We start from the raw sequence: 24,510 nt of genomic DNA on the forward strand, positions 1-24,510 counted from the left end.
CTATTATGTAAGGATAAAAGCAATACAGCTTTACATCTTCGTTTCAGATTCATCTATAAATTAGTAATTGGTTTTCATCTCAATCAGATAAGAAACTTGCTTATCTTCTCCACATGTTTGTTACCAGGGAAGGTCAGATTAGAAGCAGGCCTTCAGCTATAGTCTTAGGACAAACCCCTTCTGTAAATCCCCAAGACTATTTGTGGGGATTGGCAGGTATGGGGGGAGGCAGTTTCCTTTCAACATTTGTCAAAATGCAGCAAAACACATTCTGTGGATTAGCAGGCACTCCAGCCCTGGATGTTGTTTGAACACATTCAAGTAGATCCAAGGCAAATTATTCCTGTTGTAAAATTATGTAGAGCTGTTCCTGGGAGCAGAAACCATACCTTTGCATGCAGCATTTTTCTCTGAGTTGGTCTCAAGGTCTGAGGTGCAGTTTGGGAGAGCAGCCCTGCAGTCTTTAACTAGTCTACTCCTCAAATGCCCCACCCCCAAGAGTTCTCACTGACCAGTCTTCCAAGCATGAGGATTTCTGCTGATATTGCCTGAAGAAGAAAGAACAGTTGGTCATCTGCCACTGGAATTCTTGTATGAGATTGTCAGTGCAGTTCCACACTCCTCCTATGGCAGAGTCTGTGGTTGGAGTCTAAGAAAAGAGAGAGAAAATGAAGGTGCTCTGGAGCCACATCTCCTTATATACCCTTGCCTAGAACATTTCACAGCTGAAGATGAAGTCTACTCTGCCCCCCAATGGTCCAGCTTAACCAGAGGGTTCCATGCTTGGTGTCGAGTGTGGTTCTTGTACTGACAGTCAAAGAGCTTCATTTACAGATGAGCAACTCTTCTTCACTGAGGTCAGCTGAGAGATTGACTATCCGTTCAGCTAGTGAACTGAAAAAGCATGGAACTTGTACTAACAGTTCTGTTTGTTTTTAATAAAAACATTAGTAATTGAACGTTCCCATTTTGTCACTTTTGAATATACAGTTAAAACAAAGGCCCTGTGTGTTTGTGTGTGTATATTAGAAGTATGATGTTTTTAGATGGGTGTGACTTAACTTCACATGACACTAGCCAGTGCTGATGGGGTGGTAGTTAGTATATGTGCAGACCTGTTGCCCAAGATACAAGTATTGTTGTGAACTTCTTGCCCTACCGTATTAGCTCTACTGGAGAAGTAAGATTACCAAATATCACAGTGGTACCAGGGCTCACTACAGAATAAATGAATATAGGGAGATGGAGAAGACAGTCATCTTGGGAACATTTTTAGCAGAGCATCTTGAAGGCTCTGTGGTTAGAATTGGACAGAAAAATGGCAAGCAGCTCCAAACAGAGAGAACATGGAATTAAATCAGGGACCAAAGGTTGATCTCCTTAAAGATTAATCTGATAATGTCAATAGGGCAGTGCAACGAGGAAGGCAGAGGAGTGCTGTCAGACCACTATGGTACTAGCAGCAACACATTTGTGTACATAAGATAATCATGAAGCCAGAATTGACTGTCTAATGTTATAGTAGATCGGATTTATAGCTGATGTAAACCCATGCAAATCCCATGGATGTTTCTGGACTATATTCAATGCAAGTGTGTGTGTCAATGAAGTATATAACTTTACACTGATTTGGCATTCAGTGTCATTGCAAAATTAGTGTAATATGCACAGTGAGGGGAAGAAAGGAGTATGCAGCAAGAAAATCAACTTAGATTGTTTGATAAAGTGAGGGAATGAAGGGAGGGCTTGTTAAATACTATATCCTCCTGTTAGGTGCTTTTTCTGGAACGCTTTCCTTTCTTCCCTTCCTTTTGTAAGTTACACTTGGTTGGCAAAGCCACCGAATGCAAAACCAGTATAAGATGCATTACTTTACAACACGCACTCCTATTTGCACCATTATTTTATGTCAGTGCTGAATTTTGTCCAGTACACCATAATTTTAGAGCTAGCCTTAAAAAAAGAATCTGAATTTGCATCAGCAGTGGCCTTTGTATTAAAAAAATTACTGCTTGAACTTGAATAACAGGGCTGTTAGCAAAAGGAACCAGTCCTCAGTGAGGTTTTAAGTGCCTACAAAATTTAATTGAGTGCGAGGATTTTTTTTTTTCTGGATGTTTTAATAAGAGTAGCTCATGTGCCATTTTCCAGTGTAGTAATCTGCTATAATCAGCTGAGTTTATAAATCTTCGAAAAACAAGGCTTATAAATGAAAACAATAACTGGTGTTGTCTGGAAATGCAATCTTTAAAGGACTTATAAATAGTAACCAATAGTAATGACCTTCATCTTTTTAGATTCAACAGTTGGAGGTGCTGCTGCTTCAAATTATGCAAATTCCACTTGGGGTTCTGGAGCCGCCTCCAACAACGGCACCGGCACCAACGCCAACCCAACTCACGTCTGGGACAAGGTGATTGTAGACGGGTCTGACATGGAAGAGTGGCCTTGTATTGCCAGCAAAGACGCTGAGTCTTCTTCCGAAAACACCACCGATAACAACAGTGCCTCGAACCCTGGCTCAGAGAAGAGCACTCTGCCAGGAAGCACCACTAGTAACAAAGGAAAAGGAAGCCAGTGTCAGTCGGGAAGTGGTGGGAGCGAATGTAATCTTGGGGCCTGGAAGTCTGACCCCAAAGCTAAATCTGTTCAATCTTCCAACCCTGCTGCAGAGAGTAACAATGGACTAGGAAATTGGAGGAACTTGAGTGGGCAGGACAGAATAGGCCCTGGTTCTGGCTTCAGCAACTTTAACCCAAAAAGCAACCCATCTGCCTGGCCAGCACTGGTTCAAGAGGGCAATTCTAGGAAAGGGATTTTGGAGTCTGATAATGGTAACGCCAATGCACAGATTAGCACAGTAGGTCAGACCTCTAGGGAACAGCAGTCAAAGATGGAAAACGCGGGTGTTAACTTTGTTGTCTCTGGCAGAGAACAGGCTCAAATACATAACACTGATGGACCAAAAAATGGAAACACTAACTCCTTGAACTTAAGTTCGCCAAACCCTATGGAGAATAAGGGAATGCCCTTTGAAATGGGCTTGGGGAACCCCTCCAGAAGCACTGATGCCCCTTCACAAAGCACTGGAGAAAGAAAGACTGGGAGTGTTGGATCTTGGGGTACATCTAGGGGGCCTTCTGGAACTGACACAGCCGCTGGACAAAGCAATTCTGGAAACCATGGGAACAATGGAAAGGATAGAGAGGACTCCTGGAAAGGAGTTTCTGTTCAAAAACCTAATGGGTCAAGAAATGATTCTTGGGATAACAACAACAGGTCTATGGGTGGTGGGTCTTGGAACTTTGGCCCTCAGCACTCAAATGAAAACAAATGGGGTGAAGGGAACAAATTGACATCTGGGGTCTCTCAGGGAGAATGGAAACAGCCGTCTGGGTCTGATGAACTGAAGATTGGAGAATGGAGTGGTCCAAACCAACCAAATTCTAGCACTGGAGCATGGGACAATCAAAAGGGCCACCCCCTTCCTGAAAACCAAGGCAATTCCCAGGCTCCCTGTTGGGGAAGATCTTCCAGCTCTACAGGAAGTGAGGTTGGAGGTCAAAGCACTGGAAGCAACCACAAAGCAGGAAGTAGTGACAGTCACAATTCTGGACGCCGATCATACAGGCCTACGCATCCTGATTGCCAGGCAGTCTTGCAGACTTTGCTGAGCAGGACTGATTTGGACCCCCGTGTGCTTTCAAACACTGGCTGGGGCCAAACTCAAATTAAGCAAGATACAGTTTGGGATATTGAAGAGATGCCAAGGCCTGAGGGGAAATCTGATAAAGGAACTGAGGGGTGGGAGAGCTCTGCCACACAGACAAAGAACTCAGGGGGCTGGGGAGATGCACCCAGCCAAAGCAATCAAAACAAGTCTGGATGGGGTGAGCTCTCAACCCCCACAGAGTGGAAGGACCCCAAAAACACAGGAGGGTGGAATGACTATAAGAACAACAATTCTTCTAGCTGGGGAGGAGTAAGATCAGAAGAAAAGACCTCTTCCTCTTGGAATGACAGTTCCAACAAGGATCAAGGGTGGGGTGGACGGCAACCTAATCAAGGATGGTCTTCAGGAAAGAACGGTTGGGGAGAGGAAGTTGACCAAACGAAAAACAGTAATTGGGAAGGTGCAGGAAACAAACCAGTGTCGGGTTGGGGTGAAGGTGGGCAAAATGAGATTGGGACTTGGGGTAATGGTGCAAATGCAAATGCTGCTTCAAAGGGTGGATGGGATGATTGTAAAAGAACGCCAGCATGGAATGAGACTGGTCGACAGTCCAATTCCTGGAATAAGCAGCACCAGCAGCAGCAGGAGGCTTCTGGCTCCTGGGGTCCTCCACCACCACCACCTCCAAGTAATGGGCGACCTCCAAATCCAAACTGGAACAGTGGGCCACAGCCAGCTGCCCCCAAGGATGAGGAACCCAGTGGCTGGGAAGAACCGTCTCCACAGTCGATCAGTCGAAAAATGGATATTGATGATGGCACTTCAGCATGGGGAGACCCTAGCAGTTATAACTACAAGAATGTGAACCTGTGGGACAAGAACTCGCAAGGGGGACAGGCTCCACGAGAACAAAGCCTGCCTACTCCAATGACTAGCAAATCAACAGCATCAGGTACTGTTTTGCTTCCTTCTCTTCAGTAGAGTATGAGAGACTAAATGTCTAAACCAGGGGTTCTCAAACTGGGGGTCGTGACCCCTTGGAGTCATGAGATTATTATGTGGGGGGGTTGTGAGATGTCAGCCTCCATCCCCAAACCCTGCTTCACGTCCATCATTTATAATAGTGTTAAATGTAAAAATGGGTTTTTAATTTATAAAGGGGGGGCACACTCAGGCTTGCTGTGTGAAAGGGGTCACCAATACAGAAGTTTGAAAACCATTGATCTAAACAAATGTTGAGTATGCAGCCTCCAAATCCATAGCTAGTTTTACCCCATTAGCAAAATTAAACTCTCATTTGAGTATTTGGCTTGTGCGTGTTAATAACTTAACCGTTTTGTTCAGAAAAGTGACTGTAAAAATGGAACCACTGAGTGTCACCATTATTGTACTTTAATGACTTCCATCTGAACATTGCTCCGTTTTACAAGTAAAAGGGTGTTTTCTTTAGCTTACTAGCCTGCAAACTCCACCTAAGCTCTGAGAGGCAAGATGTGTTCTTATTTGTGCATCATTACCAGTAAAAGATTTTGCAGGCCAAATTCTGCCCTCACTTATATCTGTAAAACCCTATTGTCTTCAGAGAAATTGCACGTACTCAACTTAAAACATGATTGTGCTCTGCATTTAGAATTTAGTTAATAATCGAGATCATATGTGAGCCAGATTATAACCTGTTTTACTCTCCCATAGCTGTCCTGTGCCATCAAGAATAAAAAATAGTAATTTTTTTTTTGCTTCTAAAGTAAGCAGCTAAGAGTTAGAATACAGAGAGTAGAATGATAAGGTGCCATTTTTACATAGTAATTTTTCTGACCATGTCACACTTTAAAGGATATTTATTTTTTGATGTGCACTTAAATTTATCCCTGTTCTTCAGTATATTAAACTTCCGTACAACCTGGTACTAATAACTGGTCATGGGAAAAGTTATCTGAGTACGTTAGCATCAGGGATAGGCTTCATATCTAACTTGATACTATAGTAATATTGTTTTTCATAGCATTTCTAAAGTGAAGGTCCTCTTCCTTTTCATTCCTAGAACTGAGAGTCAGGTCCCTGCCCTGGGTGTAGTGTTTGCAACTGAGTAATCCCAGTTTACGCTTTTTAATAGCATGAGCTACACCAGAAAAGCAGAAGCAGTAGGTTTTTTGGTGATGCTGTGCTGAATGTCAGTGAACAGTTCGTAAACTGTCCATAATGAAAACTCTCTTCTTTGTGCAGTCTGGAGCAAAAGCACACCACCTGCTCCAGATAATGGTACGTCTGCCTGGGGTGAGCCAAATGAAACCAGTCCCGGGTGGGGTGAAATAGATGATACAGGAGCATCGACAACAGGCTGGGGGAATGCACCTTCCAACGCCCCGAATACCATGAAACCTAGTGAGTATAGGCCAGTAATCAGCCATTTTTATAATGATGCTATAGATTTTAGTATCGACTTCTGTATGTGGTTCACCTGCATATGTAGTGCATCCCCTCCCGGTGAGGACCAGAAGAGACACTAAATGGTTTCTAAGGTGCTGATGGTGGTGGTTGAGTAAAAGTGCTTACAAATGACTAAAAACTATCAAAAGCAAGACAGAATCTTAGTTTACAGTATAGGTATATGAACAGCTTTGATCTTATTATTGATACAACATTTGGGCATCTCAACCAGGTGAATTAGTTGCTTTTTCTTTCTCAAAAGGACCTCCTCCCCATGCCACATACCCAAATACTTCATAGTAGGGAACTAGCATCCAAGATAAATCCCCTTCTCTTGTAATATCAGAATTACGAACTTGCAGTTTATCCTTAGCCAAAAACTCTCTATTGTAGATCATGGTTATACAGGCAGAAGGTCTATACGCTGCAGCAACAAGTTTTTTCTCGTTCTAGTTTTATGGCTAGTAAAAGCTATATTTTAAGGCTGAGAAGGCTGCTTTTTTAACTCCCTGTTTTCACTTGCTTGTAATTTTCTGGGAATTATTGTTGGGGCTCAGTCTTCACATGCCCAAAGATTTATTTATTTATTTATTTATTTATTGAAAACTAGAGCAGAATAGGTACAGACTTTGTTATATAAGCATGAAAAAGTTTTTGCATCTTTTAAAATAATTCAAAGCTTTTTTGTGCTCAAGCCAAATGACTAGCCTTTTCAGTTGTTTACTTAGATATATTCACCAGTGAATGAAGTCCTGCTGAACTTCTGAAAAACATGATTTTGGTAATTTTGAAATTAGAATGACTGTTACATGATTGCACATATATAGGGTTTTGTGGAAATCCTTTCTACCAGCACAGGTAGTGTGTTTTTAAGGGGAAAAAGTATGTGTGGGGCGGGGGAGTTAAAAGCAAACAAACAAAAAAGTGAATACTGCATTGCAAAATTCTTCTCAAAGCAAGTAACTCTTATTTGATGGGCAAGTAAGGCATGTGTTTCTACACACACTTTTTTTCATGCTTGTATAACAAGCTACATATATTTAATGCACACTCACACACACAAACACACATTGAAAATCAGCACCATGATTAAAGATGTTGGGAAGTCGATTTTGTGCCTGGGCTGGTTCATCGACTGGGTACTTTTATAGGACATCGTTTAGAGTGTGAATTCAGATACACAGATCAAGACATTTAAAAGGAAAAGTTCCCACAACAGTGATGTCACCTGAATAGTTTACTGTGTATGTTAAGTTACTTGTTTAACTTTATACATAGGAATAAAAAATATTATTGTACATATTTTCAGTATAGCAGTTATTCTTGCTATGGGAACATTACCTTTCGAGTTTCCTGATTTGTGTATTCAAATTTTCAGTCACAATATGCATTAAACCCCCTTATTCCTGATTTCCCCTCCTCCCCTTCCAAGACAGTTCAAGGCTTAAGCAGGAGAAAGATGATGGAAAACCAATTTTGGGAAGATAGGTAGGTAGGTAGGTGGAGTAACAAGGCAAGGGAGGAGCAGCATGATGAGTGGAGTAGTAGTGGGAAGGAAGTGTTGGTCAGCAGACAAGGTAGGGGTTGAGAAACATGTTGGCTGGGCAGAAGTAACTGCAGTTACACGGTTGGGTAGGCCAGCTGGCATAGGAGGGAGTAGGAGGTAGTTAGGCAGCCTAGCTGGGGAAGGAACACGCCTTCTCTAGTTTTGTAAGATGAAATGGTTGTAGCATTTGAGTAGCAATGCAACCCTTTGTTTAAATGGCAACACCAACATGTCGCTAGAGTGAACCAAGACATTAACCTCTTGTTTTCGCGTTTTGTTACTTTGGTGTGCATATGTTGAAACATGAGCAATACTTAAGGTACCTCTCCCAGATTATTCTGCTCACTTCTTAATCTGAACAGAAACTGATCCTGCATTTCTAAGAGTTCATAAGGAGAATGCCAGTAGTTTTTATATCGGATCCTAGTAAAAATACAAACAGTGTGAAGATGCATGGTGTATTTCTGTGTGGAAAGTTTTCAATATATCAGATTTCTGACCAGTGTCTGAGAATTAAATCTGAGTTTTCCAGAACAGAGTTCTATTGTCAGCCATGCTTAAAAGGTCAACATACTAGTAGTTTGATAGAGAAATGTGATGAAGGTTTTAATACTGGGGTTTTTTTTCTAATAGAGTGTTAAGGACTTTGAAGGAAAAAAATATTTGCACTGAAAACTGGATTTTGATATAGGTTAACCAGATGGACTAAATTCCTCAATTACGTTAATTTAAGAGAGCCTCTGGAATCCTTTCCTCTACACTGGAAATTATGAGCTCCTTGTAGGAGGTCAGTTTCTTTATTGAGAGAAGGGACGTTTCCCCTGTAAATTTAAAGTCAAAGGCATTTGATATGCTTGAAGCTAAAGTGCTCTTACAATACAAAATACTTGAAAAATATAGCACACTACTCCGCACTAATAAATCTTTTAGGTGTTGTGCTTTGTGCAGTTTTCTGCATTAGAATAAAATGAAGGAAAGTTTTGGGGTTTTTTTAGATTAATAACAGCAGTTGTGTACTAAACATCCCACTGATCTTGCCATAGAATGTCATAAAATTTGTTTGTTAGGAGTTGTATTGGCTCACTTTTGAAATATATATAGTTATATCTGTGTGTATATATATATATATTTTTTTCCTTGAAGGTTCGAAATCTATGCAAGATGGCTGGGTGGAGAATGATGGGCCAGTAACAGGAACACGTCATTCAAGCTGGGAAGAGGAGGAGGAAGGAGGAGTCTGGAACACAGCAGGCTCTCAAGGAAGCAGTTCCTCCCACAACTCAACAAACTGGGGACAAGGAGGAAAGAAACCACAAATTAAGGTAAGAAACCTCATGCTTGAATGATCTGTAATGGCCATATACTCTTGAAAGCAGATATAACTAATATGTTATGCACTTCCCTTTTATAAACAAGAACTATTGTAGTGGAGAATTCATTTGTAGAAGTGCAGTTGCGGTCGTGTGTGATGTGACACACTCTTGTTTTTATGAAATATGGCTATTAAGACTTGTAACTCCAACAGAGATTGCCAGAAACATTGTGGCATGGGTGCTGCAGAGCCATTACAGAATGAGACTGAGCAACAAGTGTCCAAGGGTTATCGTTCTTTGGGTGACACATCACGCTACATTAGGTTGCTGCTGCCTCTCCTTACACAGCCTGTTGAAGTTCTGATTCCATTCTCACTTCTGGTAGTAACACACTCTTATTTCTGCTCGATTTTGGGTTCGCGCCTTTGTTCTTATTAACTTGTGGCAGCAAACAGAAGTAAATGACTCTGCACTTGGCTGCAACACTGATCTAACTGCTCTGCAGAGGATAGAGCATGTGAGATGTTCTTTTGTAGTGTTGAGTACTGTGTTAAGATTAAGAAGACTACCTATAGCCAGGGGCTGGGCTTTGGCTGCTCCTGGGCTAAGATAAGGTGCAAAACAAAACAGTCTTATTGTGGTGTTGTATGGATTTCTCAGTTCCTGCTTTGGACAAATTGATTCCCTTTCATTTCAATCTCTATTTCTTGCTTCTTTTTTTAAAGACACTTCATTTTTTATCCTAAGCACAAAAGCAATTATCTGTAAACTTTTCTTTTCAGCTTTTTTTTTTTAAAGTGTTATGTTGCCAATTTCTGCTTTCAGTTTTGTTTTTGATCATTCACAAATCACAACAGGACCAAATTGAAAGCCAATTGAATTCAGCACAATGCTGATTGAGAGGAAGCTTCTGAAAGGAAGCAAAGCAGAGACCTCTACATAAAAGGAAGTATGAAAATGGAGGAAAGATAAGGAATCTGTTTAATTACATATCTGTTCTTGTTTTTTAGTGCTCATTAAAAGGAGGAAATAGTGATTCGTGGATGAACCCTTTATCCAAACAGTTTTCAAACATGGGATTGCTAGTAAGTGGCTTTTTAAAAATGTCATAATCCAATTGAGAAGCACTGATATTTGTGTAGTAAGCAAAATTCTAAATTCAGATATTCACCAGCCAGTGTTTATTAACTAATTGCATTTTCATTCCCATTCTTTTATTCCAATACCGATAGTTGGTGGCTATTTCAAACTCCACTTACTAGTCAGAATATTTCTTTCTGGAAACTAAAATACTTCAAAAATCCAAGTGGATTTCATGGTTGCCACAGTTGTGGGGTTGCAATTCATTTGCAAACAATGGATGGTCTTGTGCTTAATGTGCTGGACTAGAACTGTGGACATGTGGGCTTAATTTCTGGCTCTGCCACAGACTTGTGTGAATTTGGGCAAGCCAATATCACAGTACCTCAGTTCCCTGTCTGTAAAAAGGGGATATTTTCTTTATCCCACCCTTTTTCTTGTCTATTTTTGGAACAGGGATTTTTATGTGTAGTACAGCACCTAGCATAGATACAGCCCCAGTAATGGGGCCTCTAGGTGGAGCTGTAAGACAAATGCTACATCATTGTCAGTGGGAAGGTGCAGAGATCTGTGATGCCTTCTTTTCGTTGAAAATATGGTTCACCTATGAAAATGTTCAAGAATCCCAGACACACCACTTAATGGAGAGCTTTGCATTTTTCAAAACACTGTACACCATTAACTAATGTATCCTGTGAAGTAGCTATTTATTCTCATTATAGAATTGGGGAAATTGTGGTGCAAAGGTGCTGTGACATGTGACAAGCAGAATGTCGCTGGCAGAGCTGGGATTAGAATCTAGGAGCTCTTGGCACCCAGTCTCAAATTCAGTCCACTAGATCATGCTGCCTCTTAAAGTTATGGGAACACCCTGTCCCAGACTGCCAACAGAAGAATAATTTGGCAGCACATTTTAAGATTTGATGACTTGACAAGTCACGAGAAGAGCTGTCATTCTGGCTGCTACTCTCATAATTTGATCCCTTGACATGAGGACAGAGGTTAATTTCTCAGAGCAGCTGTTCGGACATCTCTTTCTGTCTGTGGCATGATGAGTTCATGTGTCTAGTGGCATTTTAGGAAATTTAACACCAAATACAGGTGGGATTAGGTGTGTTCAAGGTTGCATCAGGATTGTTTTTCTTTGATATAGTTTAGGACATTACTTTCATTCACACTGGCACACCCTTCCACATTTCCAATACACATCTTTAATGAAGGCTGTTTCTGCCGTGTTCTCGAACTTTGCTGAGGAGTCAGACCAGTGTCTTTTTTTGCTCTTCTTTCAGAGTCAAACTGAGGACACTCAAGGCAGTAAGATGGACTTGTCTGTAGGTGCGTATAACTTCATTAAAATGCATTTGGCATGATGGCTGATATTATGCGTGTGACATGCTTATCTTTAGGAAGGGGCACATTTCATTATTTATGAGCTTTGCTCTTTAATAGCAGGATAGAGCAGCAGCATCCAGCTTGTTGACTGCAGGATTTATACAGATAATGCAGCTGCTGCTGATGAGACACACTGGGCTGGGGAATATCTGCATAGAATGGAGGGGTGCTTAAAAAAAAAAAATTGATGTAGTGCTCAGTTTTGTTGCTTCCAGAAGGTGGAGCATCCCTTGTCACATGACTTTGCTAGGTGGAAAAGGGAAGTCTACTAGCTGTTGGTATTAGGACATCCCAATTACCAGTCCCTTAGGACTGATATGCAGGAAAAGAAAGTCTCTTTATTGTACTTTAATGCACTTGAGCTGCTGCTGAGTAGGAATAGATTTATCACCCTTGATGGCCTGACCACAAACATCAGGGATCTTTAAATGGGTCATACTGTGTGAGGGGTGTTGTCATAAATGATAGTTGGAAGTGGTCTCTTGGATTATCTGGTCTAGGTTTCTGTATCAATTTTATCTAATCTCAGTTGATTGCGTCCTAATTTGCCATAATTTCCTTGTTAAGCAGACTGTTTCACTAGACTAGATGATTGACTTTGTCACCAGAAATGCTTTCCTAATTTCCACGTTGAATATCTACTTAAATGCATTGTTCTTCTCCAAGTGGCCTCTGCGTATTCACACTTGTGGGATTGAGGTGCCTGGTATCTTCTGGTGACTAGTGTCCATTAAAGCCACTCACATCCCTCTCGTTTCTATTCTCAAAGGTTACAAAGGTATAGAAGAGGGAGTGGCCCATTCAGTTCTTCCTAACCACCGCACTTACAGCAAGCTTGTATCGCACACTGTGTCCTCAGCACTTCCCTTCATAGTTTGTTTGTTTGTTTTTTGTTGATACTTTGGAGTCTGTTTTTGTTTCCAGTTAGATGGTCAGTATGTTAGTCAGCTTTTCTTGGGGTGGGGAAGAGGAGGAAGAGGCTCTGATAGCATGAATATGCTCTGAACCCACAAAAGCAGGTGGCCCGCCTCATCTGCCTGCTGACAAAGGAAGCTCTTCAGGGTCAATTGACTAAGGCTGGCATTGTACATATCCAGTATTGATACTGGAGATCAGCTCACCATAGTGGCTTCATGCCTATCGTAAATGGCACCAAGCTCCTTGCATCCTTCCTGCTCAACCAAGTCCAGTGCCAGAGAACCAACACCTCTTGGCTCTAGAGAACCATGTGCCAAAGTAGTTCTGGTCACTGGGTCCATCCAAGTCAGCAGATTCCAATGCTGAGGACTGCACACCATCAACTGAAGAATCATTTACCAAAGTGGTTCTGTGCCCAGCATGACTGGCACTAAGGTCCCTGGATCTCCAAAAGTGGTGCATGAATCCACCCCCATTTTTACACTGTGAACAGCTGAGGAGATGTGGGTCAGGACATTTAAGATATGCTTTACTATGAAAGGCAAAGAAAGAACATACCCATCAGAAGAAGTCCCAGATGGTTAACTGGGGTACTCACCTTGATATCCAACCTCTTCAACTCTACAGTGAATGACCTCCACATTAATGTAGTAGAGTGGAGAAATATCTGTCTGGCGTACAAATTTTTCTCCCTTTGATCAAATCCAAACCTGTTCGGATTCTAATAGACACCACAGTACTGTATTATGCTCATTGCCATGGAGGGTTTTGATCTAGCCCAGTGGTTCTCAAACTTTTTTTTTCACAGTCCACTTGAAAATTACTGAGGTTCTCAGCGGACTACTTAATGATGTTTCCAAATGTTGTTTGTACTGTTAGCTAACTATTGTAAAGCGCTTTGGATAAAAGTGCTATATAAAAAAACCTTAATAATAGTTAGCTTTCTTCTACAAATAAAAGCACACAACTGATACTTTAATATCAGTAGTCTTACCTTTCTAATGTGATGGATGTGCCCTCTCTCCCCTGCCACGGCAGCCCCCGAGCTGGGGCTGGGTAGGATGGGGGGGGGTCTCCATCTTTTCCCCTGCCGCAGCAGTGCCCGAGCTGGGACTCCTGTTTTTGAGTCCCTCCGGTGGCGGCTTGACCCACAAGCAGTATGTGTGGGAATACTCTTCTCCAGGCCTCAACCATCACTGTCCCTAGTCACAGATGCATCGACAAAGGAATGGGGGGCGCACCTAGGAAGACTCAGGACCCAAGGTCTTTGGTCCCAGGCAGAACTTTTGCTGCACATCAACATCAGGGAGCTGCGTGCAATTTGCCTCGCTTGCCAGATGTTTCAAACCCATCAGCAGGGCAGATATGTATCAGTATTGACAGACAATACCACAGCAGTGTTTTATATAAACAGACAGGTGGTGCTCACTCCTCTCCCTTGTGTCAGGAAGCCCTCAAGCTTTGAGACGACTTTCATCTCCCACTCCATACACTTGGATGCATCATACGTTCCGGGCTGCAGAATGAACTGGCCGATCACCTCAGCAGGTCCTTTCATGGCCACGAGTGGTCCCTCCACCCGGATGTCACGATGAACATTTTCCAAAAGTGGGGATTTCTCTCAGTAGACCTGTTCATGAAACAGTGCAACAGGAAGTGTCAGCAGTTCTGTTCCTTCCTGAGCCACAGCCCGGGCTCACTCATGGATGCCTTTCTCCTCCCTTCATATGCATTCCTGTCCTTCCTGCTCATTCACAAAGTCCTGCTGAAGGTCCGACGAGAGGAACCATCAATAATCTTGATAGCACAAGCATTGCCATGTCAGCACTGGTTCACCATGCTTCTAGACCTGTCAATGGACATGCCTATAACTCTGCCCCTGGTCCCAGACTTGATCGCGCATGACCATGGCCGTCTCCAGCATCCCACTCTAGTCTCTCCACCTCATGGCATGGAAACTCCATGGCTAAACCCATTTGAGTTTGCATGTTCACACTCAGGGAAGTTCTCCTAGGCAGCAGAAAGCTTCATGGATCATGGCTTGTATCAGGGTGTGCTATGACCTAGCAAAGATACCGGCCCCAGCATTAACAGCACACTCAATAAGAGCACAAGCTTCATCTGCAGCGTTCCTGGCACGGGTTCCTATTCAAGACGTCTGCAGGGCAGCAATGTGGTCGTCTAGTCGCACCTTTACATCGCACTACCCCATCACACGGCAGGCTAGAGACGACGCTGCATTTCGCAGAGCAGTGCTACAGTCTGTGGCTTGGTGAACTCTGACCCCTCCCTCTAGAGACTGCTTGAGAGTCTTCTGAGGTACAGAATGTTCTGATTCAAAGTCGAAAACGTTCAACAAGGCTTACTTATGGGACCAAGTGGAAATGTGTTTCAATATAGACTTTTTTACCATAACTTTCACCCTGTGGAGGCATCTATTCCTGTCATCTAGATTACCTGTTATCATTGAAACATTCAGATTTCTTTAATAGTTCTGTTAAAGTTCACCTAGCAGCAATATCTGTCTACCATCCTCCAGTACAGGAACATAAGATTTTTTTTTTGTCCCCAAACCTACAGTTGTCAGAATTTTTAAGGGACTAAAGCACATTTTTTCACTTGTTAAAGATTTTTTCCCTTCCCTGAGACTTAAATATAGTCTTCATATCTCTGATGGAGTCTCTATTTGAACCTGTATCATTTCTGCTCTGTGTATCGTGTCTATTAAGAGGGCATTCTTGGTGGCTGTTACCTCTGCTGACAGAGTCAGAGAAATCCAAGCACTGATATCAGGACCACCTTATGCTGCCTTCCATAAAGATAGTTACCCTTCATTGTCATCCTAAATTTCTGCCTAAAGTGGTCCTGGACTTTTACTTAAATCAGTTTGTTCACTTACAAGTGTTCTTTCCAAGATCTCACTCATCCCTTGCAGAGGCTGAGCTCCACATTTTCGACGTTTTAAGAACTATCTTGTATTGCCTCAACACAAGAAAATCATTCAGCAAATCACCAAGACTATTTGTAGCTTTTGATAATTAATCCAGATGGCAGGCTGTTTCAGAACAGAGACTCAAAATGAGTGTTAGACTGCATTAGAATTTCTTATGGAACGGAGTAAGTTAAAATCACTATCTCATCAAGGCACATTCTACTGTTAACTACTGATAACTACTCTCTGGGAATGGTTTTCCAACCAGTTATGCACCCATCTCAGATCAGATTGTGATGTATCTAGGTTGCCAGCAGAGGCTGTGTGTAACTGGGGACAGTTCATTATTACCTTCTCAGCAACTTTGCCTATGAATCAGTGGTTAGTGACTGAACAGCAGTGAATGAAGCTGGCACTGAGTGTGGCTTTTTGAGAACAGGCTAGACAATAGCATGTTTCAGAATGGCTAGTTGAGCGCCCTCTCTGAAGAAGGTATTAACAATTTTTCAGCTACGAGCAATAGATTCCCATTATTTTGACTGTTCATGATGGGCATGCGTCTAGCTTGCTTAAGTTTCCAGATAATGGTTTTGGAAGCTCTCTGCTACTAAGCACGATTGTGACAAAGTGGCTAAGTTTATGCTACATTTTGCTGTGGTGTGTGTATCCTTGAAGATGAAGAGAGGTATCAGATTTACTCCATTTTGTCATAAAGTAGTGGAGAGTTCGTCACAGCAGGTTGTGGCTAGATCTGTGATGGAGAGGAGACAATTTGAGGGTTATAACTTGGTTGATTTTATGAACTGGAAAACTTCCCTGATGCTATACTTGTAGAGGAGGATCTCTTTGCCTTGTTCACTGCCACTGCATATGTTTGTACAAAAAAATTTGTACAAAATACTTTATTGTTTTTAAAGCAAATTGGCTTGTTTAATCTTACAATAAAACATAATCCTTGACTTTTTTCAGCATCTTTTACCAGGAGCGTAATGCTACGTTATAAAATAAATCCTTGTCCATACTGTTTTTCAGCCTTCAGAGGTATTTTCAGTCCATTTTTAGCTGTGAATCTGTTGGAAAGAACAGGTATGATCGTGGTTGTTGGCACTGATATTTCACCCTCTTCCTTCCGTCTTATAGGTGGTCTCCCCGATAAGAAGTTTGATGTGGACAAACGAGCCATGAACCTTGGGGATTTTAATGATATAATGAGAAAGGATCGATCTGGGTTCCGTCCACCTAATTCCAAAGACATGGGAACCACAGATAGTGGGCCTTATTTCGAGAAGGTGAGATGAAATCTGTATGGTTAAACAAAATCCACCACTGCATTCACATAAAGTCCCAATTTCTATATACTCCTTTGGGGGGTAATAAACATCCAAAATAATGGAAGAGAATGTAATAATACATGAAATAAGATAAGATAGACATACATATGTAGAGCGAACGTAGGTAGAAAATTGAGCTGGGTTGAAGATACGCATGGATATATTAGAGTAGTCCTGAGAGTAATAAGTACAGTTCTGAAGAAAGATTATTTCTGAATACTACTCCACTCTTTTGCTGCGGGGGGAGAAGTCCATTTTGAACAGGTGCCAACAAAGTTCAGTAAAGAGGGCATCATAATGGTTCTTGTTTCTGTTTGGCTACTGACTGTACTTCTACACTCTAAAACTAAGTTTAAATCTAAATATATAGACAAAATCACAATTTTCCAAGACTTTCTTTCTGCTTTCATGTCTGCAAATTATCTGAAGCATTCTTTCTAGATTAGACTGTATCATGTGCTGTGTTTGTCCATTTACTGTTGGTTTCCCTACATCTGTTGTATGTTGCAGTACCATCTCTTTCATATCTTTACCTATTTTAAATGGGCACTGTCAACCTTTTTAAAGCAATTAATATTTGAAATCTAAATTATGATTTGCAGCGGGTCTCTGGATTCAAAATGTTTGTTTTAAATGCAGTTCGTTTGATTCAATAAAATGTGAAACAGGTAAAATGTTGTGGGCATTCTCTGTCCAATAAACATTTTTTTTTTAAAATGCATATTTTTAAACTACTCCATTTTGGGGTAACAGGCCAAACACCAGCTTTATGAACTTCCTCTGCTGGTCTAATTAACAAACACCATTTGCAGAGGTGCATACTGTGGACACAAATTGGTGTGTGCAAACAGAAGTGAATAATAGGAACTCATTCTAGCTGTATCTGCTGCTTTAATGGAAATAATCCCTATCTGAGAAGGACAAAATTAGTAAAGGAAGAATTTTTCTATGCATCTAAGAGGTTTTTTAAAAATACCTTCACCTCTACAGAAATTGCTGACCGTGGTTCCTTAACCAAAAATCTCCAAATGCCAGCAGTTAAATTGAATCAGAAGTTTGCCCTTGTAATTGTTGTTACAATCTACCTTTGCTTATTCCTGATCACTCACAGTCCTTCTTTCTCTCCTTTTGCATTCTGTTGCTTCACTAACCAACTCCTGCTGATTGGCTAACTACTGCTTCAGCTGACTTTGCCTTTCTCCAATCAAGATGGGTGCCTTGGGGATGAGGCTCCTTGCTCTCCCTTCTCCCCTTCTCCCAGCTACAAGTTGTCTCCCTCTGGTTCCACACTACCTAACATCAGCCTTGGGGCAATCGGCTCAGGGCTCAACCCCCAAAACTTCGCTGCTAGACAAGTAAGGAGGCCACCTTCTCAGATTTATTACTGCCTGGCTGCAACGTAGGCTTAATTCTGGTCAGCTGGTTTTCTTACAAGATTTATTGATCACTGACTACACAGTATAACGTATATTAACGTAGGTTTCAGATATGCTAACCCATCAAAAATCCACCTTCCTTCCTATTGTCCAGTATATATTTATTTTGTTTTTTGTTGGCTTCTTCTTGCCTGCAACACAGGATGATCTCCTAGTCTTTCATTTTAAGAGTGGTTTGCTCCAAATTTGTCTTGGACTTTTTTTATACAGTGACTTATATGTGGAAATATGTTTAAAGGAGTTAGTTATTTTTCTAAAAAGACTCAGCAAGAATAAACGGATAGGAGACTGATTCCTAGTTAGTAACTATTAGGCCATGTCCAGGGAAGAAATAATATATACTTGCTGTACCTGGATAAAATAGTTGTAGGCAGTTAATTTATGGGTTATTGTGGCAGGATAGGTTGCAGGCATGCTATAAAATGGAGTAATGAGAACACTAGTATTTTAATGTACCATGAGAGATTTGTGTGTGTGTGTGTGTGTGTTCAGGACATCACCCAGAGAATGTGGGTAAATCCCCAGAAATCTGGAATTAGACATAATTTTGAATTCTTTTTAGTACATCTGGTGATGTACTATTAATTATTAGTAAAGCTGGTCAGAAAATGGTAAGTATTTTCCATGAAAATTTTTGAAAAATATTCTTAAAAAAAAACAAATTGAATTTTTGTTCTTCGAGTGCTGGTCTCTGTGTGTATACCACACATGGGTGCACATGTACTCCAGGCCCCGAGACCAGCGATTTGTAGCAAGTGCTGTCTGCTGGTCTGCAGTGCACAGTTGTTTTCCTCATTCTCCAAACTGAGGGCATAAAGGGTGGTGTGGCCCAATGCCTCTGCAGTTCCATTCATTCTTATTGTCAGATCATCTGAGTTGGAATTCTCTGTGTCTGTGGCTATGATTGTCCTGTACTTAAGCACCTGTAAATACATATTGTAAATAGTTTATAGTAAGTTTAGACTTAACGTTTTGTGTTTTTATAATTAGTTTATTCTTCTTGTAGAGAAGAACTATGCCAGTAGTCCCAGGATTTAAAGAACTTTATCTCCTTCCCCCATTCCTTTTCCATCGGCAATGAATACCAGAGCTGCGTTTAGTGCCTTGGAGAGGCTCACATTGCCACCAAGTGCAGCTTTTGGTGCTTCTTCCTTCCTCGAACTTGTCATGGTTGAGAGCTCCGTCTGTGAAATCCCTCATGGAGTAGACCACGAAGCCCTAGTCATATCCAAGCTAGGGGGACCCCCCTATACGGTGGTCTCAGATTTCGAGCATTGCTCTTCCGGATACAAGGTCTGGAGTAGACACCAAAACACTTAAGCCCAATAAACCCTCTCACAAGAGTAGGGACGTGGCCATAGGCATAAGGACAGATCCCTGTCCAGATTTACCTTTAAGAAAAAGGATCCCTTCCAGTCTTGGTCAAAGTCGGCTGAATCCTCGCATGCAGGTCCTAAGGAATTAGGTCCACACAGACCTTCTGTCAAAGAAGGAAAGGCACATAGGAAAAATGATCCATCAGTACCAGTTCTGCCTTCATCCCACAGACCAAAAGATTGGCAACTGTTGTCCCATATGGGATCCTCTGAGTAAGCAGACTGTTGGACACTGCAGATTCATCAGTTCCCATGTCAAGGTCTCCTCAGACTCCAAGAAGGATGGCCATCGTAATGTCACTGGAGGATATTTTCATTCCACCCTGTTCACAAACTCCTCTTCTATTGGGCCGAGTCCTCCTTACAGACATTTCTATACCCGAAGAACCCACCTTGAGGGGGAAGAGGAACCTCCCATGCTGCATCCACAAGTTGGACTATTCTCCCCACTGGTGCTTCCAGTAGAGCAGGACCCTACATTTTCAGAATGAATGCTCCATATGAGCCTGATGCTCCATATGAGGCTCCCTCTACCCTCCTCCACAAGGGAAACATGCCCAGACAGAGCCCACAGGAGGCCTTGGAGCTATCTTGGGTATGACCACCCAGGGGACTGTTGATACCCTATGTCTTGCTCCCACTCCCTCAACCAGTTGACGCTTTCTGCTGGCCTTACTGTGCCCCGTGGGATCCATATAACAAATAGCCTAGTTTTGTGCAAGAATCCCACTGACCCTTTTCTCTGATACCAGAGAATACCAGCTGATACCAACCAGGTCCTTTGGAGTTTGTGAAGGAAGAAGTCAAGCTGGATATGCTGGTCCCAATGGATGTGTCATCCTCCTCACCTGATGAGGCATCATCCCTTCCCTGCCTGATGACCACAGGCAGTATCAGGAGCTGTTACAGAGGGTAGCAACCAAGATACAGATACCTCTTGAGGAGCTCCAGGACACACAGCATGGTCCAATCAGACATCCTTCAACCTTCTGACCCTAATAAGGTGGCCCTCCTAGTCAACAAGGCCATTTTGGAACCCTCCAGTTCTGTGTGGCATATCCCTGTCACCTGTGCCCCTACCCTTGAGGTTTGAAAAACAATATTCTGTGTCGGCTAAGTGGGCAGAATTTTTTATTTATCCATCCACAGCCTAACTCCTTAGTGATACAGGCAGCTATAGAGAGGTCCAGGTCACCGCACCTCAAGACTACTCTAACTGACAAGGGCGCTAAATGCATTGACTTCTTGAGGAGGAAAGTATTTTCACCAGCCAGTCTCCAATTCAAAGTTGCTAACTACCAGGCATTGTTAGGAGAGTATGATTTCCTAAATTATTCCAAAATTCTGGAATTTAGAGACCAATATCCTGAGGAAGACAGGACTCCATTCCAAGACCTTATTGATGAAGGCAGGCTGATGGCTAAGACTTCACTTCAAGCAACAGTGGACTCAGCTGACATTTGATCTAAAACCGTTACCACAGCTGTAGTCATGAGCCATGAATCGTGGCTGCACGCTTCAGGGCTCCCCAGGGAGGTCCAGAATATCAGTGAGAATACTGACAATTCACTACACTCTCTTAAGGACTCTAGGACAACTCTCCACTCCTGGGCATTTACACCCCAGCTCTGAAGGGGAAACACAACAAGCAAACCAATAGGCCCAAATGTCTCCTCCCACCCCCCGCCCCGCCCCAGTATTTTAGCTCCAGCACCCGTAGGAACCACCATACAAAACAACAGAGGGTTCAAAGACTCAGATGCACCGCTTCCTCCACCTCTAGGACAGCTGTGCCCACAGTCCAAGGGGTTCTTGTGATCTAATGCTCAAGGACTGCGTACGGATATTGATGCCATGCCACATTGCGCCCCCCCCCCCCCAAATCTCTGGTGGCTGCCTTACCTACTTCACACACAACTGGAAGGCAATAACAGACAAGTGGATACTAGAGATCATTCACTCCAACTACCCAGTTGAGTTGATATCATCTGCTCACCACAAACCCCCTTCTCAGGGACCACACTTATGAGGAGATCCTTCATCAGGAGGTGAACTCCTCCAAAAAGGGGTTATAGAGCAGATGCCACTTCAACATCAAGAGGGGATTCTAGTTCCTATATTTCATAATTTCCAAGAAAAATGGAGGATGGGGACTAATTCTTGATATACACCAACTATACGCCTTTATGCACAATTAAAAATAATTCCCTCCCTGGAGGATAAGAGATGGTTTATGATCCTTGACATGAAAGATGCTTGCTTTTAGGTAGATATTCACCAGTTCCACAGAAGATTTCTTCAATTCATTTTTAGGGCAAGAGAAACACAAATTCAGAGTACTTCCATTCAGGCTGGTGACGGCACTCAGGCCTTCACAAAAATCTTCTATGTGGTGGCAGCCCAGATGAGACATGATGGCTACGCTATCTTCCTGTATCTGCATGACTGGCTGCTAATGGGCAGATCAAGCCAGAAGGTCCAATCGACAATCTTATTCTTACTCCACTTTCTGACATTGCTGGAGGTCTGTGTAAATAAGCACTTTGACTCCTACAAGGTCTATAGATTTCATAGGAGCCTCCCTGGATATATCCTCAGAAAAAGCCGACGATCCTATAGACAAATTTCAGGTTACGAATAACTTGATAAACCAAGTAACCCTCAGACCTTGCACCACAATCATGGTCTGCCTTTCCCTTCTAAGCCACATGGCTGCATGCACGTACATAGCGCCATTTGCCAGACTCCACATTCGCTATCTGCAGGCCTGGCCTCAGTCTGTCTGCTCACCAGACAAGGACGACATGAATATCAGGGTAACAATCCCACTGAAAGTCAGATCCTCTCTCAGTGGTGGACGAAACTGGAGCAGGTGTGAGCAGGAGTCCCCTTTCTTCCACCCACCCTTGATGTATCCCTCATAGGATGGAGAGCATATACGGACAGTCACACTGTAAAAGGCACGTGGGAGGCCAGAATGCATATCAAGCTGCTGGAGATTAGAGCAGTTCACGTAGCCTGCGACAAATACCTCTCCCTCACATGATCTTGCCACATCCAAATAATGTGTGACCACATGACGACTGTCTCTTATATAAACAGGGTAAATAGAGACAGTGAATTATGGAATTGGTGCATCAAGAACCACATCATACTCTTAGCAACATACACACCAGGTGTGCAGAATACTCTGACAGGCATTCTGAGCAAGCACTTTGCCATAGACTATGAATGAGAAATATGCAATTGTGTCATGACCAAAATCTTCACCCACTGAGCAACGTTATCTTGTGGCCTGTTGACCTCCCAAACAAACAAGAAATTTAATCTCTACTGTTCCAGAGCAGCATTAGGCTGAGACTTCGGGCACGATGCCTTTCTGTTGTCCTCAGTGGACCATCTGAAGTACACCTTTCCTCCCAGTGTGCAACTACCGTATGTTCTCTGCAAAATTCATGTTGACAGGCCAGCGTTATCCATATCACACCCAATTGATATAGGCAGTTTTGGTTTCCAGACCTACTACAATGTCATCTTGTTCTCCCATCTGTATTTGACCCTTTCTGGATCTGTTAACTTAGGACCAGGGCAGGATCAGACATCCTAGCCCAGAGCCTCTTCATCTCACAGCCTGGCATTTGGATGGGCATCAGACCTGGAACATTCATGTCCAGAGGCCATCTGAACTAAACTCAGTCACAATGGAAAAACCTCCACTAGAAAATGCTATCTAGCTAAATGGAGGCATTTCTCTACCTGCTCACAACAGAATCAGGTATCAACAGAATCAGTAGGTATCCATGTCATTTTAGACTATCTCCTGTCTCTACCAGCCCATTAAAAGTCGGCAATCAATGCCTTTCATCCTCTGGTGGAGGGCTGCTTTGTCTTTACTCACCCTACCACAATTTGATTCTTGAAAGTCCTTATTAAGATCTTCCTGCCAGTAATGAAACGTGCACCACAGTGGGACCTCAATGTGGTACCATGATCTCTTACTAGACCACGTTTCAGACCAGTGGCCACCTGTTCCGTGTCACACCTCTCCATGAAAATTATCTAATCTTAGTTGCTATCACACTGGGAACACTTGTGACAGAACTGCTGTACATCATATTTCATAGAGAAAAGGCCTTCTTTCATCTCCACCAGATATTCATCCCCAAGGTAATTTCAGAGTTTCATATGACCCAACCTATTCACTTACCAGTGTTCTTCCCTAAGCCTCATGTTTCCAATGAGGAGGAGAGGCTGCAGTCTCTCAATGTCAGACAGGCCTTGGCCTTTTATCTACAAAGAACAAAACCAATGAGGAAAACACAGATACTATTCGCTGCTTTAGCAGAGCGATCATGAGACTCAGACATCAGCCCAGAGACTCACTGAGTGGATCTCTGGAAGCATCATTCTGTGTCATCAGCTAACACACATTCCTCCCCAGGATGGTGTGAGGGCCCACTCTGTGGGAGCACAGGCAACCTCAATGGCATCTCTTACCAGTACTGGACATTTGTAAGGCAGGTGCCTGGAGCTCCATCCACACCTTTACAAAGTATTACACCCTGGTTCAGGCTTCCTCAACAGATGGAGGTGTGGGGACAGCAGTCTTACAGTCATCTATACCAACTGCATCCTTGCACCCACCTCTTATTTGACTGTTGCTTACTAATCACCCACATATAGAATACAGATAGGGACCAGCACTCAAAGAAGAAATGGAAGTTACTTACCTGTAACTGGTGGTGGTTCTAGTTGTATGGTCCCTATCTGTATTCCACTACCCACCCTCCTTCCCCTCTGCTTTGGATCCTGTATGATTTGTGGTAAGGGAAGGAACTGGAGAGGCATTGGTCTGTGCCTCATTTATGCCCTCAGTTCGGAGCATGAGGAGAGCAACTGCACATCTGTGAACCAATGGTTACTATTTGCTACAAATCTCCAGTCTCAGACACAGAGTGTACGCATACCCCCACATGTGAAATACAGATAGGGACCACACATCTCAAAGAACCTCCAGTTACAGGTAAGTAACCTCCATTTTATTTATGTATTTATGTATGTATTTATTTTTCATTAAAAACAAAAG

The 24,510-nt window shown here is 42.5% G+C and overlaps 1 protein-coding gene across 4 annotated transcripts in view; it reads left to right on the top strand.

The window, feature by feature from the left end:
- The window catches only part of TNRC6B (trinucleotide repeat containing adaptor 6B), a 222,269-nt gene that overhangs the window by 174,226 nt on the left and 23,533 nt on the right, over positions 1-24,510 (top strand). For all 4 annotated transcript variants that reach the window (XM_075124191.1, XM_048834703.2, XM_048834752.2 and 1 more), the window contains 7 exons: positions 2,298-4,625; positions 5,897-6,055; positions 8,790-8,968; positions 9,970-10,044; positions 11,329-11,374; positions 16,422-16,570; positions 17,797-17,967. In XM_075124191.1, coding sequence (XP_074980292.1) covers positions 2,298-4,625; positions 5,897-6,055; positions 8,790-8,968; positions 9,970-10,044; positions 11,329-11,374; positions 16,422-16,570; positions 17,797-17,967 — 3,107 coding nt within the window. The remainder of the gene's footprint in view (positions 1-2,297; positions 4,626-5,896; positions 6,056-8,789; positions 8,969-9,969; positions 10,045-11,328; positions 11,375-16,421; positions 16,571-17,796; positions 17,968-24,510) is intronic.

The sequence above is a fragment of the Caretta caretta genome, chromosome 1 (genome assembly GCF_965140235.1).
Source record: "Caretta caretta isolate rCarCar2 chromosome 1, rCarCar1.hap1, whole genome shotgun sequence".
Taxonomy (NCBI): Eukaryota; Metazoa; Chordata; order Testudines; family Cheloniidae; genus Caretta; species Caretta caretta.